This window comes from Epinephelus fuscoguttatus, linkage group LG18, assembly GCF_011397635.1.
Source record: "Epinephelus fuscoguttatus linkage group LG18, E.fuscoguttatus.final_Chr_v1".
NCBI classification, from domain to species: Eukaryota; Metazoa; Chordata; class Actinopteri; order Perciformes; family Serranidae; genus Epinephelus; species Epinephelus fuscoguttatus.
Window position 1 is genome coordinate 11,692,991 of NC_064769.1, and position 26,452 is coordinate 11,719,442.

At 39.7% G+C, this 26,452-nt stretch overlaps 1 protein-coding gene across 1 annotated transcript; it reads left to right on the forward strand.

Moving 5' to 3' along the window:
- The first annotated feature begins 234 nt into the window (after positions 1 to 234).
- aif1l (allograft inflammatory factor 1-like) lies at positions 235 to 21,067 on the forward strand. Its single transcript, XM_049604344.1, has 6 exons — positions 235 to 388; positions 570 to 631; positions 4,421 to 4,487; positions 11,753 to 11,794; positions 15,334 to 15,499; positions 18,250 to 21,067. The coding sequence occupies exons 1-6, from the start codon at positions 370 to 372 to the stop codon at positions 18,335 to 18,337; spliced, it is 444 nt and encodes a 147-aa protein (XP_049460301.1). The 5' UTR covers positions 235 to 369; the 3' UTR covers positions 18,338 to 21,067.
- Positions 21,068 to 26,452: the final 5,385 nt, after the last annotated feature.

Sequence of the window (26,452 nt, forward strand, 5' to 3'; positions counted from 1 at the left end):
TTGGGGCCCTTATTATATGTTCATATTTGTTGTCTCTGTTTTAAGCTATTGTGTCTCTTTATGTCTTTCTGTAGATTGTTTTTTTTAAACTGCGTGTAAGTGCACCGACAGCAACTTCATTCCTTCAATATGTACAGAAAGGCTACTACATCAAAGCCGTTATGTAAAAAGGGGTCAATCGTTTATTTTGAAAAGCTTGACCGGAAGTCTCCACTCTTACTGCGTCAGTCTTGACGCCGGTACCAAGTGGCCCACTGAGCCCAATCTGTAACGGAGAACAGGAGTATCGCCCCGGTGGACGGTTGCGGCAGCCTCTCGGCTCGGATATTTGTCATTTTGTGGATTTATTCCCGACAGATAAATTCCAGGATGCCTACAAATGTACAAGGTAATAAATTTAATCACAGAGGAATGCTTTGTCTATTTTCTCGGTCATATGTGTGCCGCTAGCTAAAGCTTTGAGTCTTTACAATAGAGCATCAGCAGGCCGACCCCGGCCACCGTCCAACATAAGCTCGTGTCGGTATTAACCTGCTTGCTATTAAATTAACGTGCTTTTCTGTTCTCAGGAGGGAAAGCCTTTGGACTGTTAAAGGAGCAGCAGAAGACAAAATTGGACGAAATAAACAAGGTACGCATGTTGGCTTTATTTGCCGTCAGCGTGACTAACGACACCCCAGGGGAATGTGAATGTAACGAGCACGCACACACTTGACTTGGCGTTGGCCTTGTTTGTGAACGTGCGGCCACTCTGATGCGTTTCTGTGGATAATGAATCCCGCCCAAACGCCACACACACATGTATTTATCGGGGTTGCTCATAGCGATGCAGTTGATGAGTTTTATTGATTTCCCCCTGCAGTCTCGTGGCACTTGTTGAATGGCTGCATGCTGTCACACACGAGTGTTTCCCTCCCGACCCGGTCACATCGATCTGTTGGGCCATGGCAAAACGCATTTGAAGCGTGTATTGTGGCCCCTCTGCCTGGTGTTTCGACGGGAAAACAGGTGCCTGAATGAGCTCTTTGTCTCACATTAGGCCTCGCCTGGGCAGATAACTCAGTAGTAGCTCCCTCAGATTAACTAGATGTCTGTATAATCTCTGTTTACCTCCTTTACGTTGGCTTGCCATGGCTCTCACATGAAAACCAGGTCGCGGCAAGAGGGCAGCCCGGAGCTCCTGTCACATCTCTGTGCACAGTGCTGAAAACACTCTCTGTTCCTCCATGGAGATTTATCTAGTTTTTGATATCCCTCATTTGTTCATTAGAGAAATGGCCCTTAATTCCTAAAGCGGCTAGAAATAACAGTTGGACAGTGATTAAATCCTGGATTTTTATACACTGACATCCATTACATTATAATAACTTGGGTGCATTTGCACAAGTGGATGCTGTGGGAATGAACTTTTAACCCCAGCAATGTTATTTATCTAGGGTGGGAATTCATCTATGAAAATCTCATCTTATAAACAAGGTACCAGTCAATGTTTTTTTTAAGTAAAAATGCCCCAAATTCATGACATTTTAAAGGTCCAGTATGGAGGATTTAGGGAGATATATTAGAACAGGAATATAATACAATTACCCGATGATAAGAACTGTTGTGTTTTTGTTTCCTTAAAATGAGCCATTTATTTCTACACATGGAGGAGGTCCTGGTCTACGGAAATTGCCATGTTTCCACAGTAGCCCAAAACAGACAGTGGCTGTGGATGGGCCATTCGTATTTTTGTGTCAGCCGCCATATGGGAGCCCATATGAAAGCGGCAGGAAAACACCAAATTTTTAATGTGAAACTGCTTAAATGGTCTTAAGTCTTGAAGACATTTCATCTCCCATCCAAGAAGCTTCTTCAGTTCTGAACTGAAGATGGGATGGGAGGTGAGCACTTAAGATTATCATGACCTGGATGACTGAGAATCTTCACCAACATGCTTTATTCAGTGTTTTAATCATTTGGTCCCTTTTGGAGAGGAAGAGATCCCTGCGGGTAATTCGGCTTCTGTTTAAAAGAGAAAAAAAAAAATCCATGTCGGTGCACACTGAAGGAATCCTAACCCGGAGAAGTTTCAGCTGGTTGGAATCTACAGTCCTCACTGCTAAATTCCCCTAAATATTACACACTGTTCCTTTAAAAGGGAACACCATCTAAATTAAGAATTTCAACATGTTTCCATGGCCTAAGAAAGTCCAATCAGTATGTGAACATGAGATTCTCTCTCTCTCACACACAAACCCAGAAACCACAGAAGTCTCAAACTTGTGATATCATCAAGCATAAAGTGTGGACCGTTGTGAACGTTGCCCTCTACCGCATTGCATTATAGCATATTTGTGCTGGGGTAGTGCTTACGTACTGTAATATTTCACCAGAAATAGTATGCAGTCATGTACTATTGGTTTCATACTAAGGTTTTGGATAGGGCTGCGGTGACTATTTTAGTAGTTGACTAATCGGTTTGAGTAATTTTTCATAGAAAAGTACTGTAAAAGTACCCCAAAATACTCTTATTGCAGCTTCTTATGGTCAAATATTGGCAGCTTTACACACTCCCCCATGACAGTGAACTAAAACCCTTTGGTGTGAGTATGAAACAAGACATTAGATGACATTATTTTGGGGTTTGGAAGAGACAGACCGACATTTTTCAACATTTTAACACATTTTTCGATAAAATGATTAGTCGACTAATCGAAGAAATAATTGACAGATTAGTCGACAATGAAAATAATCGTTAGTTGCAGCCCTAGTTTCGGACATGCTTAAAAATCTCACATACAGTTTTAGTGTACTAAAGAGCATTTCATTCATACACACAGCTAAAACATTTCCTCAGGGGTGCTCTCAGTAGCTCCTTTTACGCTGCCTCTTCAAGGCAGAAATTACACACTGTTATGCCGCCTTGCTATTTTTTAATAGAATATAGCATGGGAGACAGAATTGTCTTGCCTTAAGGTGGCATCGGAGGTAGTAACAGCACTGAAATGACTCCTGTATAAAAGGGACAGCAGGCAGGACAGGATCATAGGTGGCATGAGTTTGACGTTTCAACAACAGGTTATGCATGCAACCCACCGCAGGCAATTCAGAAAAAAAAGCTGATAGCAGTTAGCAGCTAACTCAAGAAAGAAAAACATTGACAGAAAAGGTCCGCAAATTGGGAAAACAATGAGGTCCAGGAGGTTATGGTTATGGTTTATAAACCATTGCCAATGTTATACTATATGTCACACTAGAGACTGACGCTGTTGTGTTGCATGTCACGCCCATCATGCATCTTTTGCCTTAGCGATACTGTCATGCGGTCTATAATCACACACTGGAGCAGCATGATGCTGCTGTTGTTTGGTTCTGTGTAAAAGTGCAAAGGAGACATAAATAAGGGACTTCGTAGTGGCACTAAAGCACAATCTCTGTGTAAAAGGGCTTGTGTCATTCTAACATCTTTCCCAATTCATTGTCTATGAAGTAGAGTTATAGCACTCTAGTTTTTGGGAAAGAGTTGTTCATGTTTTACTAAAATTTGTGGAATGTCTTAGACCATAGGAAAAAATGTATGAATTTTAAGCTGAAGACGTCAGCCAGGGCTCTGAGTAACTGTCATGATGTGACATATTACTGACTAAACAATGAATAAGAAATTGTCTGATAATGTCATAATGAACATACTTGTTAGTTACAGCCCTAAAATACTCTGAAAATCTGAACCTTCTGCAAGAGGTGATACAGTTATCTCTGTTTCTCACCTCTTTATTGTGAAACATTCTTTGTCGTGATAACACTCGTATTTCTGGTGCTTTTTATACTTGCATACTTGCAAGATACGCTGTGACTGTGAGAGGACATTCCTGAGTGGGTGGGGGTTGCAGTAGTGATTCAGCACGTCTGAGTCAGCCGTCCCCAATGATAAACATCCAGTTGTGGTGTTTATCCTCTTCACCCTTAATTGCAAGCCTGACAGACACATAGAGGTCAATGCAGAGAACAACCTCACTCTCTGTTTCTTGCTCTTTCTCTCTTCTCTCCGTGTCGATTGAAGCTGACTCCCACATGGCAGACTGCGTCATTATAATTTCATTAGAACAGCTCCCTTCAGGCTCTTTCCTTTAACACCCTTGCGAGGTGTTCCACTTAATAAACACAGTGATAAGTAATGACAATGCAGGGGCAGAACATCTTAAGAGTATGAGTCATCACTCTCAAGTTGGAAGTTTTTGATGCTTTTGACAGAACACAATCAGATTAGTGTAGTTAATGCTCTAATTTGTGCGTGGGCTTCTGTCCTCTTTGATGTCTGTTGTGTAACGCTGCTGGAACTTTCTCAGCAAAGTTTCAAAATCAGCTCCAAACTGATGTAATTGGTTTCAGTTTTTCTCTGATCACCTTCAGTTTGTTTATCACTTTCTCTCCTTCTTAGGAATACCTGGAAGACCAGAAATACAGGGATGAAGAGGACCTGCCTGAGAAACTGGAGGGTCTCAAAAGTAAGCAAACCAGTCCTCCCCTCAGTAGTTTTCAGTATCTGCAAGTATTCAGCTGTCTTTCTGAGGGTGTGTTCCTTTTTTCCTGGCTTTTGTCTGAGCCTCGGTATTTGTTTATTTGTTGGCAGTCTCCACACACATGGGTCTTTAGCATTTTGTTTTTCTCTGTGGGAAAGACAGACTGCAGATATTTTCTAAGAGGTTTGCGAGGCCAAGTCCTCAGTGGCCTTGGAGGAATGTGCTGGGGCGTTCCTCTGCTTGTTGTTACAATATTCCGAACTTTGCTGGGTAAACTCATAGCTCCTGAGAATAGAAAAAATCACTGTTACTGGGAGAAAATCACGGGAACAAAATTGCACGATTTGCCAAAGATCTCCTCCCTATTGCTCAAATATCACATGTGTGTTCAGAGTGCATGTAGTGTACTCTTGAGTCTTTTTTTCCCTGTGATTTCCCATGCAGAATAACATAAGGATGATTGTGGGAATAGAGGGCATATGTCTTGAAATGTGAAACATGCTCCAGTGTCCTAGTTACAATCTATGCTCGCTGGAGGAAATGGAGCAGTAATATATAAACAGAAAGGGGACCTGACACCCAGGTCCTGAGAGGATCATCGTTTCCCTTCTGTTACTGTCCCAGTGACGCTGAGATCCACACACGGTGCTTTTATCCACCCACCACTCACATCATGACCAAAAAAAAAGTCACAAACATGCCCTACTTTAACATGACTTGCTTGTTTTGAATTAGTCATTTTGATTAGCTATTATATGAGCAATTCTTGTCAACGTGTTTCTCACAAAATCAACCATCAAAAAAGAATGATTTAAAGACTGATTTTATATAACTTTGTAAACTATCACAGTAATACAATAATTTTACTGAGATAAGTGTTTCCTGCAGCTTCTTACCGTGGAGGAGCCCCACCTCATCTGAAATATGGAGAACAGTCATTAAATTTTTATGAAAGATAATATTAGGCTTATTGAAGCTGGATTCAGGCAATATTAGTACAACTTAACAAACTGGAAATTACACTAACTAAATATCCTAAAAAAAACTCTTATCTTTTTTTTGAGTTTTGTGTTTGCAGTGGTTTACTAACAGGTGAAATAAGATGCAAACAAATAGTATATCTCATGTCAAAATCAAAATTTAAAAATATAAATGTATACTTTAATCTTGAAAATTCAGGGGGTTTTTTTTTTGCGGGGGGGGGGGTGATTTGATTTGATTTATTTAAAAAAAATAACAAGAAAAAACCTGAGAACCAGTATTACCCTGTGTATACAACAAATACCAAAATGAGAATACCGCTAACCATCTCACCCTGAGTGTGCTTTACATTCCCTCTAATCATTCCCGTACTTTGTGAAGATACTGTCTTTGCACCAGTTGTTTAACCATCTGATATCTTTACTTTGTTCTATTTCTTCACCTAGTGCGCTGCTGGAATTGATGTATGTAATTTTGAAACTGTGGGCAATTGGTGGCTTTGTAGCCATGTTGCCTTCAGCTCAGCAGCATATGTTCACTTTGCAGTATTTAGTCAGAGCTAGACTCACAAGTCAGTCTTTAGACGTTTTGCTCAACTAAAGACTGATGTTTTTCTCCCTGATGGGCGGATACAATTTCAGAGTTTAAAAAAACTCCCTACATTGCAGAACCAATAGTAAATCTGCAGGGCGGTCCTTCGGTGGCTCGCTGAACTCTTGTGCTCGTAAACATAGTCCGACTGCGTTAAAAGTTGTAAACAAAGTCACTGTAAGTCCTTCATTTCCACAATCTTGTGGACTGAGCACACATTTGATAAAACGGAGTTAAATCTCTCCGCATCCATTTTCAAGCTCTCTGTGTGTTTGCTTGTGAACAAGAAAAGGGGAAGCGCACATTTCCGGGAGGGCGTGTCCTTTTCAAAAATGTTGCTTTGTTGCCGTCTGTTTTCTGCGGTGTGTTAAACACACTTTAGAAACGTCTCCAGACTATCAGAAAGCGGAGATCTCTGATTGTCTGGTGGCGAGACTAAGTCAGAGCAGCACGTCACAAAGGCGGAGAATGTTGCACTTGTACAAGTTGATAAATGTAGAGACAAAAAAACCATCCTGATGTTTGGGGAAGAAGTTACCACTGCTCTGCAGCTCAGACACCAGTCTGAAGTTAGTCTGATAATCACCATAATTATGGACACTTATTTCACTAAAGAGTTGGTTTGAAGCTGGGCTGTTATCATCAATGGCTGTTTACTGCGATCAGTGTCTGTGTTTACATGCGCAAAATATTTCCGTTCTTGCCTTTACTCTGAAAAAGACAGTGACAACGAAGCTGTTTATGTGGCTAACGAAAATGAATATTTCACCAATAGTTCTATTTCCCATTTAGGGGTGTAACAATACATCGAACTGGATCAATATATCAATTCAATGATCAACATCAATGCAAAGTGAAAACATTGATACGTCTAGTCTTTAACATGTAGCTTTATTTTGAAATTCCCATGGCCTTTGTCACCATATTCCTCCAAGCTTGCCTGCTCCCTAAACATTCAAGCAATGCAAGTGGCCTAGTGCCAGGCAGACAATGGCAAGCAGCCAAGTAAAAGACAATGAGGATATTTACTGATATTGTCTAATGTCTCATACTCAGGCCCCTTAATTGAATTTAATTGAAACTGTATCGTGGCAGACTTTTGATATCAGTAAATATTGTACAGTTGTCCAAAGAATCAATACAGTATTGTATTGTGATGAAAGTAGTGATTTACACCCCTACCGTGCATACTCCCATTAATTTGTCCTAACATGTTTATCACATCAAAATATGGCTGGAGATGCTTGTGCCATTTTGCTTCTTTGTGTATATCCAGGTTATTAATTTAAAGTTTCCTACTGGTGGCAGACTTGTTGGACTTTGCAAACACAGCCTCCCTCTTTCATTCCTTCAGCCACTTTCTCGAACAGGTCAGCACTGCAGTATTTGCACTTATCCAAAAACCTGTTCATATCTAAGTTTTACATTGTTTGCATATTCCCACATCTTAAAGAGAAAATGCTTCAAATAGGTTTGGGGCATAGAAATCAAGTTGTTATTAGGATGAATACAAGTCTGCACTGAAGCTTTTATCTGTCCGTAGGGTCAGGGTCTGTTAAAAGAGTGAGGAAATTCTTTATCTGTTGCCCAAAGGGCAGTCATTATCTGTTTCCACTGTTTTATCAGTAAGGTTTGTTTTCACAATGGAAAGGTTCCTTCAAATGATAGCTGCCAAAAGCTCAAGTTAAACTGAGCTTAAACCACAAACCTCTCTGTGAGTGACCAAAAAAACAGCTAAGTTAAAGAAGAAAATGGCTGGTTATTTGATGGCACTGTTACTGTGTCACATCCGTTACTAAAGGAATGTAGGTCAGGAGGATACACTGAAGACGAGTTTTGTTCAGTAGAGACATTTTTTGTGGCTGCAGATGATCAACAGGCTGCTCTACGACAAGTGTCCCACTCAAGAACTGCTCTGTGTGTGTGTGTGTGTGTGTGTGTGTGTGTGGAGGCCCCCTCCTCAGAGTTTATGAACAGGGTTAGCATTGTCCCCTTCCTTTTCCCCCGGGTTCACACAGTTAACACAGTCCTCTCTCTCAACCCCCCAAGCACACTCCCACACAGAGCTTCCAGTGTGAGACAGAAATAGCAGAGTGTAATCTGACTAAAGTGGTCTTCAGAACAAAAGAGAATGGTGAAATTTAGAAAGAAGCGGGAAAAGTCTGCTTTTTTTTTTTCATAGCAGCAGCCGCTTCAGTAGGATGTTCATAATGAGCTTTTATATGTGAACGACAATGCAGGCGTTAATATTTACCAGGACTGCCCAAAGGTTGAATCAGAATTTGAATCATCAGTTTAGACCCTAAAAGTAATTGAATATTCTTACATTTGAATTTGTGAGGTCTTAATTGCCAAAAAACATTTTTATCTAATGTCCATTATCCATGTATTTTTGTCAAAATGAATCAAGCTCTTCTGCGTGATAGTTCACATTTCTGATGTTACAAACCTTGAAACCACTGAACCTAACTGTCTTTTTACTTTATACTTGCACTTACCTTTTGGGAAGATGTAGATTAACCTAGCTCAATCTGATTACCATATTCCTACATAATACTTACCTCTGAATGGAACCTTATTCATACCTTAATAATTACTAGGGCTGTACCCAAATATTCAGATATTCGAATATTCGTTTTTATGGGTAGGTATTTATTATGAAAATTTGGTATTCGATATTGGTTTTTTAATTTACTCTTTTTTTTGTGCTAAATGTAGTCTTTTTGTTGTTGGTAAATGTAGGTTATCAATAAAAATCAAAACTTTTAAATTGCATTATTAAAAATGTGAAAATATAGTATAGCCTACCAACGGAGCTTGTGCGCAAGGCACGCTTGAGCGCATCCGTCTGAGGCTGTGGATCAATGCCAAGTTTTACCATTTTATCACTATTCCCTCTAACTTGTAGCTGTTTTTTCGTTATCTTTTGAATTTAATATGAATTATGGAACTGTTTTTGTCAACGTTTGTTTCCCCCGTTTTGTACAATAAATTACTGTTTAAAGTTTCAACAAGTTTCTTTTGGAATGCGTGACACAAGTGTGTTTTGAAAACGGCCACGGGCTGTCACCTGCTCAACGCATCAGTACCTTCAGATGCCATGACAGTAATAGCTATTAATGTCAAAATATCATTTACAGACCGATTTAACAGATGATCACTGCTGCCCGACCCGCAGGTCCATTTGCGGGTCCCACGGGTTACGGGTCGACCCACGCATCACTACTCAGCTCAGTCTGTAAAGGCTGTACACAACAGTAAGGCTATAGACATTATATTCTATTCAGGCCGGCAGAACCAGCAGCGCATTGGCTCTACAGTGCACAGCACTGCTGATTAACCATTTTATTGCAGCACAGAGTGTCTGCCAGCAACCAATTACTTGCAGAGGCTTCCTACAACTTGTTTCAACAGTTCCGATTTAATCAGAAGACAAATTAAACAGGATGACTAGCCAATGTGAAAATCAAAAGAAAGCATAGAATAATGTACTGAAGGAGACTGTTGTGCCATCACATTTTTTTGTGGTTTGAGAGCAAAGATCCGGTCACCGCTGTGCAAAACTCCGCAATACAGTTAGGTCCAAAAAAAACCCCGGAGTCCGCTGCCACCGCCCCCCCAGTCTCCCGGGAACGAATATTCGAATAGTTGTTACAAATTCTGCCGAAGGTCCGAATGTTAAAAAATGGTATTTGGGACAGCCCTAATAATTACCCGTGATTCTTGAAGAGGAAAAAGATGATTTGTCCAATTAATAGTGTTAAATTTGGTTTAAAATAATTTTAAAGAGGTCTTACAAAGCATTAAATTTAAGGGTCTGATAACTGCAGACAAACTATTTGTCAAATAGTATCTACGGATAAGAACATGAATGGACTGCAAACACATGACAAAGTAATACACCAGAGTCGTCCTCTAAAAGGAAAATAGGATTTTTAATTGAGTTGGAGTTTAATAGTTCAACATTATATCAAATCCACTTACAGAGTCAAAAGTACAAAGTACCGTTAAAGTACCGTTATAGAATAACTCAAGTCTTCTGTGATAAATAATGTATTTGTGGTTAAAGGAATGCTTTGATATTCAGGAAATACACCCATTCAGTTTCTTTCAAAGAGTTAGATGAGAAGATCTCGTACACTATTGTATCTGTGGGTTATTTTTTCAACCATCAGACACAACCAGTCTAGCTGTTGCCCCCAGGAAGTGTTCTTGGCTTTGAGGCCAATTTTCATAGTGGCCTTACATTGGGAAAGAAACATCTATAAATCAGTGGATACATTTTTTGAGCGTCACAACCCCTACGAAACAACTCCTTCCACTATCATTATTTAATCCATTTGATTCAGTAACATTTAGAAAGTCTAAAAGAGCCGCAAGATTAAATGATTTAATCCGCATTCAAGTTAGCGGAGCCACTTGGCCGCACTCAGCCATGCTCAGCAGCCATAAGTCTCTAGTGTACCTGCTCTACAGGCCCAATGATGTGGAAGCAGCGCTGATTGTCCGGGTAATTTCATACTGCGGTCATAGAGCGATTTTGGCTTCATGCGCCACTAAGCATCTTTGATAGAACTGAATGGAGCCCGTCACCATTGCTGTATCCAGGTGTCTTAATACATCCATGGTTGCCCCCTGCTTCTAGTCTTTATGCCAAGCTAAGCTAACTGCCTCCTGGCTCCAACCTAATACTTAACAAGCAGATATGAGAGTGGTATTGATCCTCTCATCCAATTCTCAGTAAGAAAGAGAATAAGCATATTTTTCCAAATTATCAAACTATTCCTTCAACTTGAATGACTGCATGTACATTGCTCTTTGTTAATAAAAAGGTACTCTGTTTTGGGAAGTCCAGTGTTTGTGAAAATGTCTTGAGTTTGGTATGCAAAAGGTATGAGACAGCTTCAATAACTATGTAGCTAAATAGATAATAGATGTTATATGTTCAGCCAGTATCAGTGGTTTGTCTGCATATTTTGAGGCTAGAAGGACCAGATTTATTTTAGTGAGTGACTGTGAGGAAAAACTCTTATCTGAGCCTCACATCGTTCAGCCCAGGCCTCTTTGTTTTCTTTCCTGATTGCTGAGTTTGAACTTTAAGTTCTCTTTTAACTTCCTGACCCCCTCGCTCTAATCCGTCTTGCACGTCAAGCCCACTCAGCTGCCCTTTCCTCGCCTGCTTTCCACTGACAGACACGTTTAACACACACACAAAAGCACACCTGTCATTATCAGCTGTTTTTGTCTGTGCTTCTGCCAGGTCAGCTGTCAGCACAGTGTAAGACGGTGAGCTCACCAGACATGTGTGTTAACAGTTTTGCTGACATGTAAGATGCCAGCTGGGGATGGGAGTTTGTTAAAATATATACGGGATGTGGTGTGTGAGCTAGGACATTCATGACTGCTGCATTTTAGTGGTCATCGACCACTCCCAAAAAGAAGTCAACTAGTTGATAAATCACAGGAGATGTATCATATTTTTCCCCACAGCGCCCCCAGCTGCGTATCTGCTGTAGATGCATTGCACCTGCTTTATTAATGCACCATGCTAAAACCACAGATGAATAATTCATCTACAATGATGCACAGTGTTGACTCATGGTTTTGATAGTCGACTATTGTGTGTAACCCTAGTGTGAGCTGTTATTAATGATCTCTCACGTGTGTTTGTTTTGCAGATAAGTACGCAGAGTTTGACCTGAATGACCAAGGAGAGATTGGTGAGTAATAGTCGCACTAACACACCAACTGCACCCCGGATAACAACTGTGAGCTGACCCATGTCAGTGTCGACATGAGGGAGCAGTAATTAATACTGTGTGTATTGTCTGACCAGTGTGAGTGCGGGGCTCGAACGGGCTCATGTGTCATGTTTGTGTCCTGTATGTAAAGTGAAACCATACTGTACACCAGTGTGAAAGGTCTTTAGTTCTTGAGCAGATGTGAGACGAACTGTGGTGTGAGAGTCAGACAGCAGATCTGGTGTCTGTCTGCAGGTCCTGAAAGAAGCTGCTAATTGTCCTTTATGTCAGCTTGTTTGGTTTTTTTTGTCCACGTCAGTAGATTTAAAAAGCAGATGGCAATGTCAGTTGCTTGTTCCACCACTATGGTCTTATCTGGTATATTTCAGCAACTACTGAATGGATTGCAATGACATGAAAATACAGATGCTGTCCAGAGTATACATTTTAAGGACTTTGTCGATGTCTGAACTTTTTGTGTTCAATGTTTTGTTGTTGTAGAACCAAATACCATATAGTAATATTGTGTTTAGTGTTCATTTCTAAATGTTAGCATGCCATAAACACACATGCTAATACGTGAACATGTGCTGTGTTTTCAATCAAATACTTCCATTAGTACACTTAGATATAGTACACTGCGTACATTATGCAATTACTCGTGTAGTGCGCAAATTTTGACAGGGCAGTGTTGTCCTAAATCAAAGATGGCTGTTGTGCACTTACTGGAAATGACAGTCACAAGATTTGACACCTTTTCTTCGTCTGCTCGGTAAATTGCAACCAAACATGCAAAAACACCAAATATAACTTACATCCAGGGCGTAAAATTAACTTTTTACCTCATCTGCCATTGGCTAGTGACCTCCAAAAATTTACCAGCCAAACATATTTTTCACCAGCCAAATAAAAAAATCATGCCTTGTTTGACTAAAAATAATTACCTTACGTTTTTAGTATGAAAATCCAACTTTAGGAAAATCCAACCCTGTCCTCTGTGTTTCTCATCGTGTTGGTGTGGGGGTCGTAGGTCAGCCATGACCGCGGCTGGCCAGCCTCGTCTAGTTTCCATTTTTCAATAAAATGCCATGCGACATTTGTACTCCGTTTAACTGTCTGTTCTTCTTGTCCAAGTCCAACATGTTCATCTTCGTTTTTCCTCTTTTCTGGCGGAGGCTTCACGGCAGGAATGTGTCGCCACATCTTGCTCCAGTTGCTGACGTCATGCGTTCCCGGCACACGTACAATAAGCTGCAAGGGTCAAAATAGTCTGACACAGCTGGCAGAAATGGTCGAAGCACATAAAAATCCCACATGCAATTCAAAATTTTCCATCAGCCACTGGCGGGTGTGTGTTTTTGTTTTACGTGCCAAACTCATTTTTTACCCGCCATTGGTGCTTGGCGGGTGTTAATTTTATGCCCTGCTTACATCACAACACATGTAACATCAATGCCTGATGATAAAATGTGTCGCTGTTAGCTAGCTAAGAAGCTAACGTTAGCATTTGCATTAACGATTGTGGTACCAAATTATTGCAGAATCAACCCAATAAGCAAACTGATGGCTTCTATGAGACAACAGTACAGTGGTAGTTAAAAATACATGTTTAACGCTAAGATATTTTTTTAGGGCATTTTTTGCCTTTAATTGACATGACAGTGAAGCGTGAAGGGGAGGGAAGGAGGGAGGGAGAGAGAGAGAGAGAGAGAGAGAGAGAGAGAGAGAGACATGCAGCAAAGGGCCACAGGCTGGACTCGAACCCGGGTCGCCGCAGCAACAGCCTTGTACATGGGGCGCCTGCTCTACCACTAAGCCACCGATGCCCCATACATGTTTAACTCAACTTACATTTGTACAATGCTCCATGTTTTTGGTCGCGCCCCTTCTGCTACGTAGGTAACATGGCAGCCATTGAGGTTGAGAAGTGTCCAACGTTCCACGCTCAACTTTGTGTTTCTTACCAGTGCCCCATCTGGGTACTCATAGTGTGCTGCATTTTGCCAAACTTCTCAGTGTGAACACACTTAAGCAATCAAAATAGCCAGTATCAGTACAGAAGTATCAGTTAGAGAGACAGCAGTAAAGACACTATACTTGCCAAAGATCAGCATGCTGGTATTGTCATTGCGAGCATGTTAGCATCATGTCATTAGCATTTAGCTTAAAGCAACACTATGCCTAAGTATAGCCTCACAGATCTGCTAGTGTAACTGTAGAGTCCTATTTTGCTAGCTATATTTCCTAATTATACAAAGGTCTACATTGAAGGATGTTGGAAACTCCATCATTTGAAATTAAGTTAATTAGGATAGGATAGGAGAATAGAAGCAAGGTGGACAATATTATTTTTTTATTAGCAGTTATCAAATAACAAATACAAATTGGTACTGCACATGTGCAACTGTCAAAGAGATGAGAAGGAAGCAAGATGTCTCACTCTTTAGCTACCTCCATCATGATCTCCAAATATAAACAATGGCCCTCATTTATGAAACACACCTATGACAGAAAACTGGGCACACAGTCAGTTTAATGCAAAGCTCAGCATTTATCAGTGTGGATGTAAGCAGAGGCCACGATCAACTCTCATGTCAGGTCTCAACTCATGTATACAAGTTTGAGTCAGCATGCATTATAAATCTGGCTGAGTTGGAGAATTTGGATTAGACCATATTCTGACTGACATCTATTTATTTGCAGCCACATATTAATCACTTAAAATGTATAGCTGCCATGTGGACAAGTGCTCTATATCACAGCTAGAATCTGCCTGGCTCCACTCTGACTGAAGGCTGGACATCACTGGTGATTTTATGAATCACACACAAACCCTATCATAAGATGATTTTTGCGCAAGGATCTGTGCTATCTTGATAAATGAGGACCAATGTGTTTGAATCTTTTTTACCACTTGCCTGATCGGGCAAGTGAGTTCCTAGATTTACTAGCCCAACATGGCAAATATTTTACTTGCCTCAGGCAATCTGTAAATTCTTAATGTTAAACCCTGAATATTTTCTAGCAATTTAGTTGCGATGAATCAAAAGCACCTGAGATACTGTGACTTTCAGTCCCTAGTATGGGTGAAGCTCCGAACACACCGGATCCTGGCTTTCTCATAATGTAACTCAAATCATCTTACATAAGTATCTATTTGCCTCTAAAATGCTCCAATCTTGCAAACCCTACACCATATGTAACGAAGGCTTTCTGTTAAAATGTATAGGTCCCAAACTGACATAACTCATCAGGGTTGTCTTTTCAGACTTTGTAAAACTCCCTCCAGTGCAGCATAAGACATTATACAGCTGTTTTAACAGGCTCAGTAGTGGTGCTTGTCATGAGTATCCTGAACATGTGTTTAACTGTTGGAGTGACCCTTAACTTGTTTCTTCCAGTTGCTTAAATACTTATTTTTGTGAGAAATACAGACTTACACTCTGACAAATGCATAAAAATAATCCATATTCTCTCTCTTAAGCATGAATCTAATTGTCAAATGTACTTTCTCTCAGATTTGATGGGTCTGAAGCGGATGATGGAGAAGCTTGGGGTGCCCAAGACCCATTTGGAGTTGAAAAAGATGATTGTCGAGGTGACGGGCGGCAGCAGCAGCAACACTATCAACTACAGGGACTTTGTCAAGATGATGCTGGGCAAGCGTTCAGCTGTGCTCAAACTGTAAGTAAACCTCTGTGCGTGTGTGTGTGTGTGACAAGACCCTTCACCTGTTTTTACAGTTAGCTGTGTCTATGAATCACCTGCTGGCTCATGGCATGTGTGCTCCCATGTCTGAGAGGGAGGATATGAATCGTATGCTGTGTCAGCCAATTGTTTCATCCATCAGGTTCTGGGATGACTAGCAATGATGTCATTACCCACATGCTGCATTAGTCGTTAATCTCCATGGCACCAAAACCTATCTATGAAGCCTATCCATAGGCAACCCATCCTTATCCTGAGCTGGGATCATGTGCTTAGGTAACTGATTATAGGCTGATTAACCACGGACAGTCACGTGGGACCGACTTAAACACAGAAACTGTCAACAGAATTCATCTTCTTTCAATAGAAATTATTTCCCCTTAAATGGGCAATTTTTTCAATAGACCCTGGTGGATAAGGTGGCATATTTCCTGCTGTTTTGAAAGGGGTTAGTGTCGGCAGTGTAAGCCCCTTAAAGCAGCCTTGCAGTGGGTCAGACTGCAGGAGAAAGAGTGTATTGGCTGCTGCATGTCAGCTCTGCTGGACTAAGCTGGCTGGACCCTTCAGTAGACAAATCCTCATAATCCCAAAAACACCAAGCAGAGAAAACGCATAACTTTTCCTCCTTTGCCCTCAACCATTTTTCAAAAGTGTATCCCATAATCCCCCAGCCGCTGTTTATAAATACCTCATTCAACCCGACCTCACTTGTCCTCATGGTGGCATTCTAGTAAGATATTCTTAATACTCCAGAAAAATCTGACATTAGTAATTAAATTCACCAGGAGAATGGTATGTTTGAACAGATCATTAGCTTTTGCTGGCCACTAACATTTTGTAGCACATGTAATATGTATGTACATATTTCTCGTTATGATTATAGAAGGAAACACTGGTCACAGGATGAAGGTTTATCTACCTACACAGAGTATCGCGCCCTTTCCAACTGCAGCTCCCCACTCTCTGATAACTGCAAAGGTCTACAACGCCTCTCTTGTGTGCCGCTGTTTTTGTCTCTCGAGAGAGGAGAGGGGAGGGAGAGGTTGGGGATACAATGAGCTCCAGAATAGTGTTATTCAAAGCATTTGGCACGACAACAATTGATGTAGTTACAATTAGAGGAAAATGATTGAGGTCAGGCTCCCCGCATCGGGCCCAGTTTGTGCAGTACACAAGTGCGCAAGGATGCACAGTCAGTCTCATTTGTTTAAACAAGATTTTGAATGGCAGATGGGCCGAACAGATTTCATATTTTATACTAGTGATTGGTTAACAAGCAGCAACAGCTGTGAGGGATCTTGACTGCAAAGCTGTTGTTTTTACGGTTTGCACAGAACTTAATTCCACTTTTTACATGAAATTAAGATAATCACAGGAGTTCTACCTACTCACTTAATATCACTGTGCAAACGTGTATGTTTCCATCTTTGTACAGATTAAATGAGTATATATTGTGTGTTGCACTGTACAGTCTATGGTTTGTACACATTAACAAGATTAAGTCTGCTAGTCACTTTAAGCTCTTCTGTCTATATAGAGCAGATTAGCCTAACATGGCAATATGCTGAAATCATCCTTAAATATTATTCATTTTAATGGAGGCAGTCACAACAAGTTAGTCCTGACTGTGCAGTGAAAGATTTATTTACAAAACAGGCCATTTGACTTGTTATTGGATATTTCATTTAATCAGTAGTAGATGACTGATGACTGTAAAGGCCCACACACACCACACAAACCAACATCAAACAATTAGTGGCAACAAAGGCTGTTGCTACATCTTACATTGCCTGTGTCTCAGCCAACCAGCATTTACATTCTGCACCCGCGTGAGAGGAAATAACTAATCTGTATTTGTCATTAAACAACGGAAACCAGAGGACCAACAGGACAGGTTTTAGACATTAGTTAGCCAGTTAGCACATTAACAACACAACCACCACAATGTTTTATTGTATTTACCGAGTGCTAGTGAACAGTAACAAGTCAACACCATTTCTGCTAAAGAGTTCAATGGTTAAAAAATGGTCCTACCTAATATGACAAGTCTGTTTCGATATCACGCCCACTTGATTATTATTTTATGTTTTATTTGATACTGGTCTTCAATTTTATTCCAAAAGTCATAAAAAGTCTTAATTCTAACTTGCTTTGAGTTGAAGGAACCCTTTCATACAATATATGGACGTGAGCTCAATCATTTTTGCTGACCTACATAAGTGGATAACGTCATTTTCGTGAAAATGCCTAATTCCTGCAGCTGTGAGCAGCAGATATCAGAAGTGTCAAGAAACAGGGGAATGTGAGCGGTTGCCAGAGAGATGTGCCACAGTTTGAGTTGCTGAGTGCCGGTTTCATCGCCAGGATCATTGCTCCTTATGAGCTTAGCGGAGCTTTGCAGAGTTTTCCAAAAAAGGAAATTAAAGACAGGCATTCGCTCTGAATAGCTCCTGTCAGATCGTTGACTCTGCTGTTTACAGTCTAAACCACTATTCCCCTAACTCCCCTTTGTGGTCCCTTCATTCCTTTCCTTTCACTTACCGCTCAGCTGTAGCTCATACCCTGACTTTAAGTGTTGCTCTCTGTATCCCGCAGGATCCGATTATCCCTTCTCACTTACACATCCTGCTTGTGGTGTTTATACTTTTCTTGTTTACTATCTTTTACTGCCGCCTGTCTTCCTAATTTACATTTTAACACACTGCTATTTAATGCTCTCTCCACAGAGTCTTGATCTTTGAGGACAAAGCCAATGGCTCTCCCTGCAAGCCAGAAGGACCCCCTCCAAAGCGGGACATTGCAAGCCTGCCTTAACTCTAGGTGTCAGCCTCCAGACTGCTTGTGAAGCAGAGGGACCATCGGCGGTTGCGTGAAATCGAGTCATTCTCTTAACATGTGGAGTGTTGTATTAGTGTGGGACCAGTGATCGAGGATGTGATTTTGTGATATACGGTGTGTGCAAGGTGTTTGTCATTTGGAAGACTGAACCCCACAACTCACTAAATGATGTTTGACTGTGAATATTCTTATTCATCTTTTATCCTTTTAATTGAAATGTAGCATTGGTAGTTGTACACGTAACCTCCTTGATAAATTCAATTTTGTAGTAAGTGTTTCATGGTTATATTTTAAGGGAAAACTCCAAATTCTCCAGAGGTTGTTTTTCCTTGTTTAATTTTTGGGACGCGTTCATTTTTATCATTCTAAGAGTAGGATGCTTTTGGAGAAGCACAAGGAAAAGAAGCATTTTTTTCCAACACATTTTTGCACTGTCCTCAGTGGTCTTGGATGGATTCCTGCCAGGCTAATCTTGGTCCACGTCTCGCTTTAGATCAGGTGCCAGAGATTAGAGGCCCGGCCCATTTCCTCTGGGTCAAAGTCATCAGCCCTCAAAGCCAAAATACTGATCTGGAATCAGTAACTAGGTTATCATGGCCACCTCATAATCGGAAAAGCATTTTTTTTTGTAGATGACTGTACTGCTATGCGTTTTAATATTCCTCTCTCAGCTAGTGCGAGTGAATAAGAGAATATGTTGATGACGGGACTTTCAGTTTCGGCTTCAAGAACAGCAAATCTGACTCCATTTTTAGATCTGTAAGGTTAAGCACATGTTAATTTTGGAAGGAGTGTGATTTACAGGCACACAAGCGTAACAGATGTACATAATATACTCACACACAGTACAATCATATTCTTTCCAAGTGCCTTAACATGCAGATACTGTAGAGCTTAAACACACAGATTGAAAAAGGAGGGAGTGCACACAGGTGTTCAGTTCGAGCAGTCCGCTTAGCTTACTAATTCCAGAAACCGTGAAATAATTTTATTTGGTGAGATAGTTTTGATGATGTTTGTTGAATTGTATTGATATGGTGTTTCCACAACATTCTGAGTGAGTGATGTTCACAAGGTGGATTTTTTAAAATGTAGTTGTTTCCCTTTTCTTACTATTATTTGTCGATGTCCCAGCAACCTGCTTATGGGATGATTTGACTGATTAGGTTACCCTGTACTTGTCTTGCAATGCATACATGTGTTACCAGTTTGTCTTTGATTCTTAGTCTTTTTTCATCAGCTAACCATCCCTCTCTGTTGAACTGGGTTCATCGTCCTGTGAATTCTGTAATTTGTGCCTCAGTGTTCCCATAACTCACGCTACTTACTGTGAATTTGGTACTTGTAGTATTTTTAACCCACTTAACATGTTTGAAACTATAATGTTATTTTGTTTTCAGTCTCATAGGTGTACTACATCTTTTAATGTTGTTAAGATGCACATTGTTTGCAGACACCAAAGGAATTAAAATTCTTCTTACACTGGCCTGTTAAGTTTTTAATGTTTATTGCTGTAATTGAGATCTCCGTTAAACTCTTGACTAATTTTGAGTTTGGGTGAAAAAATGACAAGTTTAATAGGTATAGAGTAGTGTTAAATTGTGGTTGAATATTTTTTTATTTCACTAGTAAATGCCAGTGTTTGTTCAGAACACATTACACTATTATGTTAATAGCAGGAGATGACATACTACATTGAGAGAGAGATTAAGTCATAGATGCAGTAATGCTATTTAAAGAGTAACTGTTTGTTTTTTTTGTTTTTTTCAACCTGGACCCTGTATTCCCATGTTTTGTGTTTAAATGACTAATGAGAGGAATGGTTTATGAAATTGATTGAGTATGAGCAAGACCCTGACTGCAGCAAAACCGGCTGCAATGCCATCACTTGGGGCAATTGGGCACTGTCAATTTACGCTCACAAAAAGTGGTTATTTTTGCCACCAATAGGATCAGATTATTATTCTACATGTCTGACAACAAACTCCTTTTGTTTAACCAGAAACGAACAGTGGAAAGATGAACCAAGAGGGTATTTGTGAGTTTAATTCTGTTTGTGTTGACTTTGAATGAAGTGTATTTTGCAACAATAGAATTGCAGTTTATTTAAATGGAGTCTGGTAGGGTTGTCAATAGCAATTTCTGAGCTATTTCTGGTGAAGCAAAAAGGATTTTACTGCAGGCTGCAGCAGTATTGCTCATGACTGGACCAATCTCAAAAATTCTTGTCTCCATTACTCATTTAGACACAAAAACACTGGAAAATTGGGTCCAGGTTGAAAAATACCAAAGTTACCCTGTAACGTTAAGTCAGTGGCCTTGGCTTACACAGAACACCATAGTTAGAAAGATTGGCAGTCTATCAAGAAAGGGGGAGTTTTTCATCATACAAAAATCCATTTGTTTTAAGAGATAACATTCCAACACATCCTTAGCTATTAGCGCTGATAAATACAAAGGTAAAACCCATGAATTATCAGTTTAGCAAATGAGAAAATCTCAGTCTCAGTTTTGCATGATCATCTCCCAGTTCACTCACAGGCAGAGATAAATAGTGTGTGAATCCTTGGCTGTGACAACATGTTGGATGTTGTAATAATGCTTTCATTCTATATTTTCTCATTAACTCTTCATGTCTCTTAATGTACACACAGTTGTATGCATACATACTCTTGAGCAATAAAATGTTTTCATGAAAAAAGTCAATAGCTGCCAGTGCAAACAGTCTGTTGTTTGGTGTTGTTTCATTGGCTTTAAAGGTCATTCTAGATAACATGTCAGTGGGAGAGCAGGTGCTCAGGTGTGGAATAGTGTAAGCAATACCTTAACAAGCATGCTAACAGGCAGATCCAGTAGGATTATAATAAGCACCTCTGTAATTAAAATGATAATCACCGTTGCATGTAGTAAACTGCCAGGAGCTTATGTGGGCATAGTGTAAGAAATAATAGAGTTGGACGGCTGGGATGCTCATGTAAGAAAAAATTAAGCATCCAGCCAGTGATTATGATACTGACCTCAGGGTACATGTAAGGTTTATTTATTTATTGTTGTCTTATGCCGCGGCTGAAGCTGCCATGAGCTGGAACGAGCTAGAATTATGGAACTTGGCCCAATAACTGGAAATGATGTGCAAGTGCTCCCCAAGAAATATTAGACAAAACATGGTGGCGCTATAATTAATGCCCAGAAATGCTATTTTAAAAAGTCAGCACCTCTTGGCACATATAAACAGCTCAATGTGGTCTACAAAAAAGCCTCCTGGACCATATAAGTCCACCATGATGGATGTTTTGCAAATTTGCTTAATGTAAAAAAAACAGTAAAAACACTTCTTAACTTTGACTCAGTCATTAAATTTCCTGGCTTATGGGACTGAGAGACATATTTCTATCATAACTGAGCAAAAAACATGGCCGCCATCAATGAGGAAGTCTTCGCAAAAGGCGGGACTTAGGAGTAAATTGGCCATAACTCATTAAATCTCTCTCCAGTCATCATAAATCTTGGTAGATAGCTTCAGTACGTGTTTTGGTTTGGTGTACCAAACCATTTTGAGTGTGATAATGATTGGTGAATGTGGGCGTGGCCTAGTTAGCATTATATGCTATACAATGTCTTTGCTCAAATTACTGAGACCTAGAATAAGCTAGAGACATGAAACTTGGCACCATAACTGAAAATGATGTCCTAATGCTTCACATCAGATGTGAAGGGAATAGACCAGATGGTGGCGCCATAATTGAGAGTCGAAAAAGTTAAAGCTTTGAGCCTATGTGAGTCTGATTGACTTAAAATTTGAAACATATCTACATCTCAATGTGCTCTGCAAAGAAGGCTCTTGGACAGCTAATTTGCTAATTTGCATAGCATGTAAAATAGTAATATGAATAGATTTTCTTAATTTTGACTCAATCAAAACCAAAATAGGTTTACGGCCTTGTGAGACAGAGATACACATTTCTCTCATAAATGAGCAACACTGGTCAAAAAACATGGCCGCCATTATTGAAAAAAACTTGTCAAGGGCAGGGCTGAGTGGGAAAAAGGTCATAACTCAAGTTTCTATGAGAGATCCTGATTAAACTCAGTGGACACAACTGGAATTAACCTCTGAACGAACAGACCAAGTTTCATCCAGTTCCAATTAGAGATGGGGCAAATGGCAAGATTTGGAGTATGCTGTTAGTGAAATGCTGCATACACTGTAATAGCGAGACAAGTGTGTAGTTGTCGTTAGACAGAACTAAACTGAAGTGACTTTGCTCAGCCTAGTGAAGCTGAAACCCTGTTTGCTGCTGCTTGTGGCTTCGATTTTTGGCAATTGAGCTGCTTCCATCTGCTGGCCGAGAGAGGGCCTGAACCCTGAATTGCTGCTTACACTGTGTTTTCTACAGTTAAGTAGCATCAGATTTCTTTTGCAACATTTGTTGTATTTCATCCAGTTTTTCAGATCTAAAATGTAAGTTGTGTGTCAGGCTAAAAGAAAACCTCATTAATTTCTGCTGCAGTGTTGCCACATTGAGACCATTTCACTCTGGTCCCTCTCACTCAAATGCTTTTTTTTTAATTTCTCTGTACATTATCAGTCAGTGTGCTTTTTTATGTCATTGACTGAGTTGTTTTGATTTATCTTGATTATAACTATGGCTGAATCAAGACCAGTAATCAGAAACTGAACGTCAATGTTCATTGGCTGACATGGATACTGTGAATGCATCACTACAGTGCATTTGAGGACAGGACAGCCTCCTCCTTAGTATCTGCTGTCTTACATAGAGGCTGCCATCTACTGGGAGCTCAAAGGCAGGACATGAGTGAGCTGGAAGTGGAAAAAAAAAAGAGAAAACTGGAGGGAAAGCACTGCCTTAAATGGATTCATGACAAACGAGAAACCGTACTTTCAACATTTGTTACACAAACATTGTTAAGGGGTCATTGACTGTGCATTTGACTCTCTGTAGTTTGACATTTGACATTATTATTTCATGAATCCAGCTTGAATGAGATGGAGGGCAGGGGGATTTCCAGCTAGGAACAATAAGCCGGTGGGCTGGTAATGTTGAGAATGCCATTAGACCTGATTGATATCTGGATATAAACAGCCCAAATTCAATAATAAAGATTACATCTTTCATTTTTTCCATTTTTATTTATTTAATCTTTATTTAATCTGGCAGTCTCATTAAGATTAAGATCTCTTTTTCAAGAGAGGCCTGAGAACAGGAAACATTCGCAAAAACACAGCAAGACAAAAACAACACAACTACACAGTGAATAAGGAACTCAAAGGATCAGTTACAAGAATCATAAAACTGGTAGTGGACTGGGAGCGATTCAAAAAAGATCATTAAGATCATCATCACCAGACAACTATGATACAATTATAATATTAATATATAATATAAAAGCACAAGCAAATGTCAGTTTAAATTGAGGTCGATTAGAAATCCCAGATATATTGCACAAGCTATTGCTCAAGTAGTATGTGCCATAAAAATATAAAAGCACACCACAGCCCAATTTAGTGTCATATATTTAAGGGGACACTCCATTGATTAACGTGTAATCTTGAATGAACATCCCAGAATTTGTCATTATTATCTCGGCTCTGTCCAAGACCTAGTTTTTTTTTAAAACAGAAAGCTTATAATACAAACTAAAGATGTGGAGTCTGAAAGATGTGTATATAAAGGAGGCAGTGATGATATAATGAAAGACACTATTGAGTTGAATGTAGGGTTATTAAAACAAAGCCTCGATTACTGAGCTGTTAATGTACTAAAGCAGCAGACAGTGACAAGTGTAACATGCATCACCCAAGCACATTGTTGGACATTTAAAAACAGTGTTGCCTTGTAGCTAAGACTATTATATACTGCACCTTGAGGCACACCCTAAAACTTTTGTTCGTACATTATTAACACAGTCACACTTTTACAAGTTTTGAGTAGATATTCAAAAGGTGCTTCTTCAAGATCACATATGTATTTATATCATCTAAAGCAAGTGTATTTTAGTGTATATGATGGTTTATGTACCCTCACTGTCTGAGATTTGAACAAATAATTTCTATTCTTTAGCACTAATTACTCTTCACATACCTCCTGTATGATTGTTGCATATCATTTCAGCATAGGCATAGATCACAGGGAGACACAGGACACGTCCCCCTCAACATTTAGAACATGTGCATTTGTCCATCATAATTTGATGCAGGAAAGGCACAAATTAGGGCACACAAATTCATCAGAATACAGAAAAAAGTGTGTACGATTTGAGGAGATTTAGTGGCATCTAAAAATGAGGACTGCAGATTGCCAGGAGCTGAAAGTGCTTAGCATTTGGTTTGTCTGTTCTGAGATACTGTAGAAACATGGCGGTACAACATGGCAATCTCCACTGACAAGGACCCGCTACCTATGTAGATATAAATGGCTCATTCTGAGGTGATGAAACACGATTCTAATTTCAGGTTGTGATATAAAAATATACAAATTATATTCAGTTTCTGACAATACATTCCATTGGTTAACATACAATTTTTGTTTGTTATGAACAGTTGTTAAGATAAAGGTGTCTTCTTTTTGGATAAGCTTCAATTGTCATTTAACCCTTTACCTACTTCCTAAAGTAAATGCTGAAAACAAACTGCACAAGCAAATGTAGCAGAACATATGCGGTCACTTTAAATACACAAACCTCAGATTCACTGTCAGTTAGCAGCTTTTCTTATCTTGGGCAACTCATTTTATTATTTCACAGCTAAGAAGAGCTGACAAGATTGACAAAAAACACAAGAGGTCGCCACTGAGAGGACTTTAGGTACAACCATCTGCAGGTTTCTGGTTAGAGCTGTGAGGAGATAAAAACACACTCATGGACAAACATTTCCTGACCATCATTTCTAATATTCCCACTCAATAAATAAGCACAGAAATAGAGCTAAACATGCTTAACTATATCCACTGTGCTGTATGTGCATTAAATGACTTCTTGTGCCCTAAAATGGTAAAACTATGTATAGAAAGTTCAGTCTGATCAGTATTCTTTAATGAAGCAAGCACAGAGACACAAAACCTACACCAAGCGTCACTGACAAGGACTTTTGGTACTAACTGTTAATTCCTACCAGACCTCTCCAGGGAGTCATGGTAACTGTTCACCAGGCCTTTCTTTCTTTAATAATCGCTCACTGACAGCGTGAAACCTGTATTTGTTCAGCCTGTATTTAAGGTTATACTTAAGGTTAGAATTAAATAAAGATTTTTGCAGTTTTTCAGGATATATTTTAAAGTACATGATGCTTGTGCTTCGTTGTGCATTGGGGTATGATTTGGGATGCTTTGGTCATCCATCACTGTCACTGAGCAGCTCTTCACATCCTGACGAGCTCATTGTTATTCACAACCTGTTCCATTCTCAGTCTCCCAAGTCATGAGATACAGTACTAGTGGCTCCGGTCAAACTCAAGAACCATCATTCACACTAGACAACTCTCAGCTGCCTTTGACTTTTACTATTTCCTGTCGAGTGTATAGAAGTTTTCAGGTGTGTGGATCACATATGAAATGGCATCATGGGAATCGATGTCATCAGTTTCATATTCTATCATGAATAGTTTCTTAACTTTAGTTCTATATTTCCATTTAATAACTTTAATATCCAGATTTGCCTTAAAATGACGTTCCCATGAATACTAAAGTGGTGCAAATCTCAGTCTCTAGAGGCAGATGAGAGTGAATGTCCTCACTTCTAATAATCCTACCAAATGTTCGCTCTCATTTGTATTCCCAAACCATGAGCAGATTCCTGAAATAGCACAGAATAGTATAACAAAATGTATCCCCAAGTTATGAATAGGAGCCCAAAACTGCATTTCGAACCCATCAGGTTACAGAATCTAATAGTATCGGGGGAAGGAATTGCACAATGACTACAACACAATAACACAATGAAAAGGGGGGCCTAAGACATTTACAAAGTTTTGTGACCAAAACTTTTCACAAATCTAAGGATTGATACAATTAAGTTGAAGACAATAAAATTTGATTAGTGACAGCAAATAGGTGATTTAGCATTTCAGTGGCA

What these genes read in the sequence shown, in the direction of transcription:
- aif1l (XM_049604344.1), top strand. An exon ending in GAAACTGGAGGGTCTCAAAA is followed by an intron (nt 4,488 to 11,752) that starts GTAAGCAAACCA and finishes TTTGTTTTGCAG; the next exon opens with ATAAGTACGCAGAGTTTGAC. An exon ending in GAATGACCAAGGAGAGATTG is followed by an intron (nt 11,795 to 15,333) that starts GTGAGTAATAGT and finishes ACTTTCTCTCAG; the next exon opens with ATTTGATGGGTCTGAAGCGG.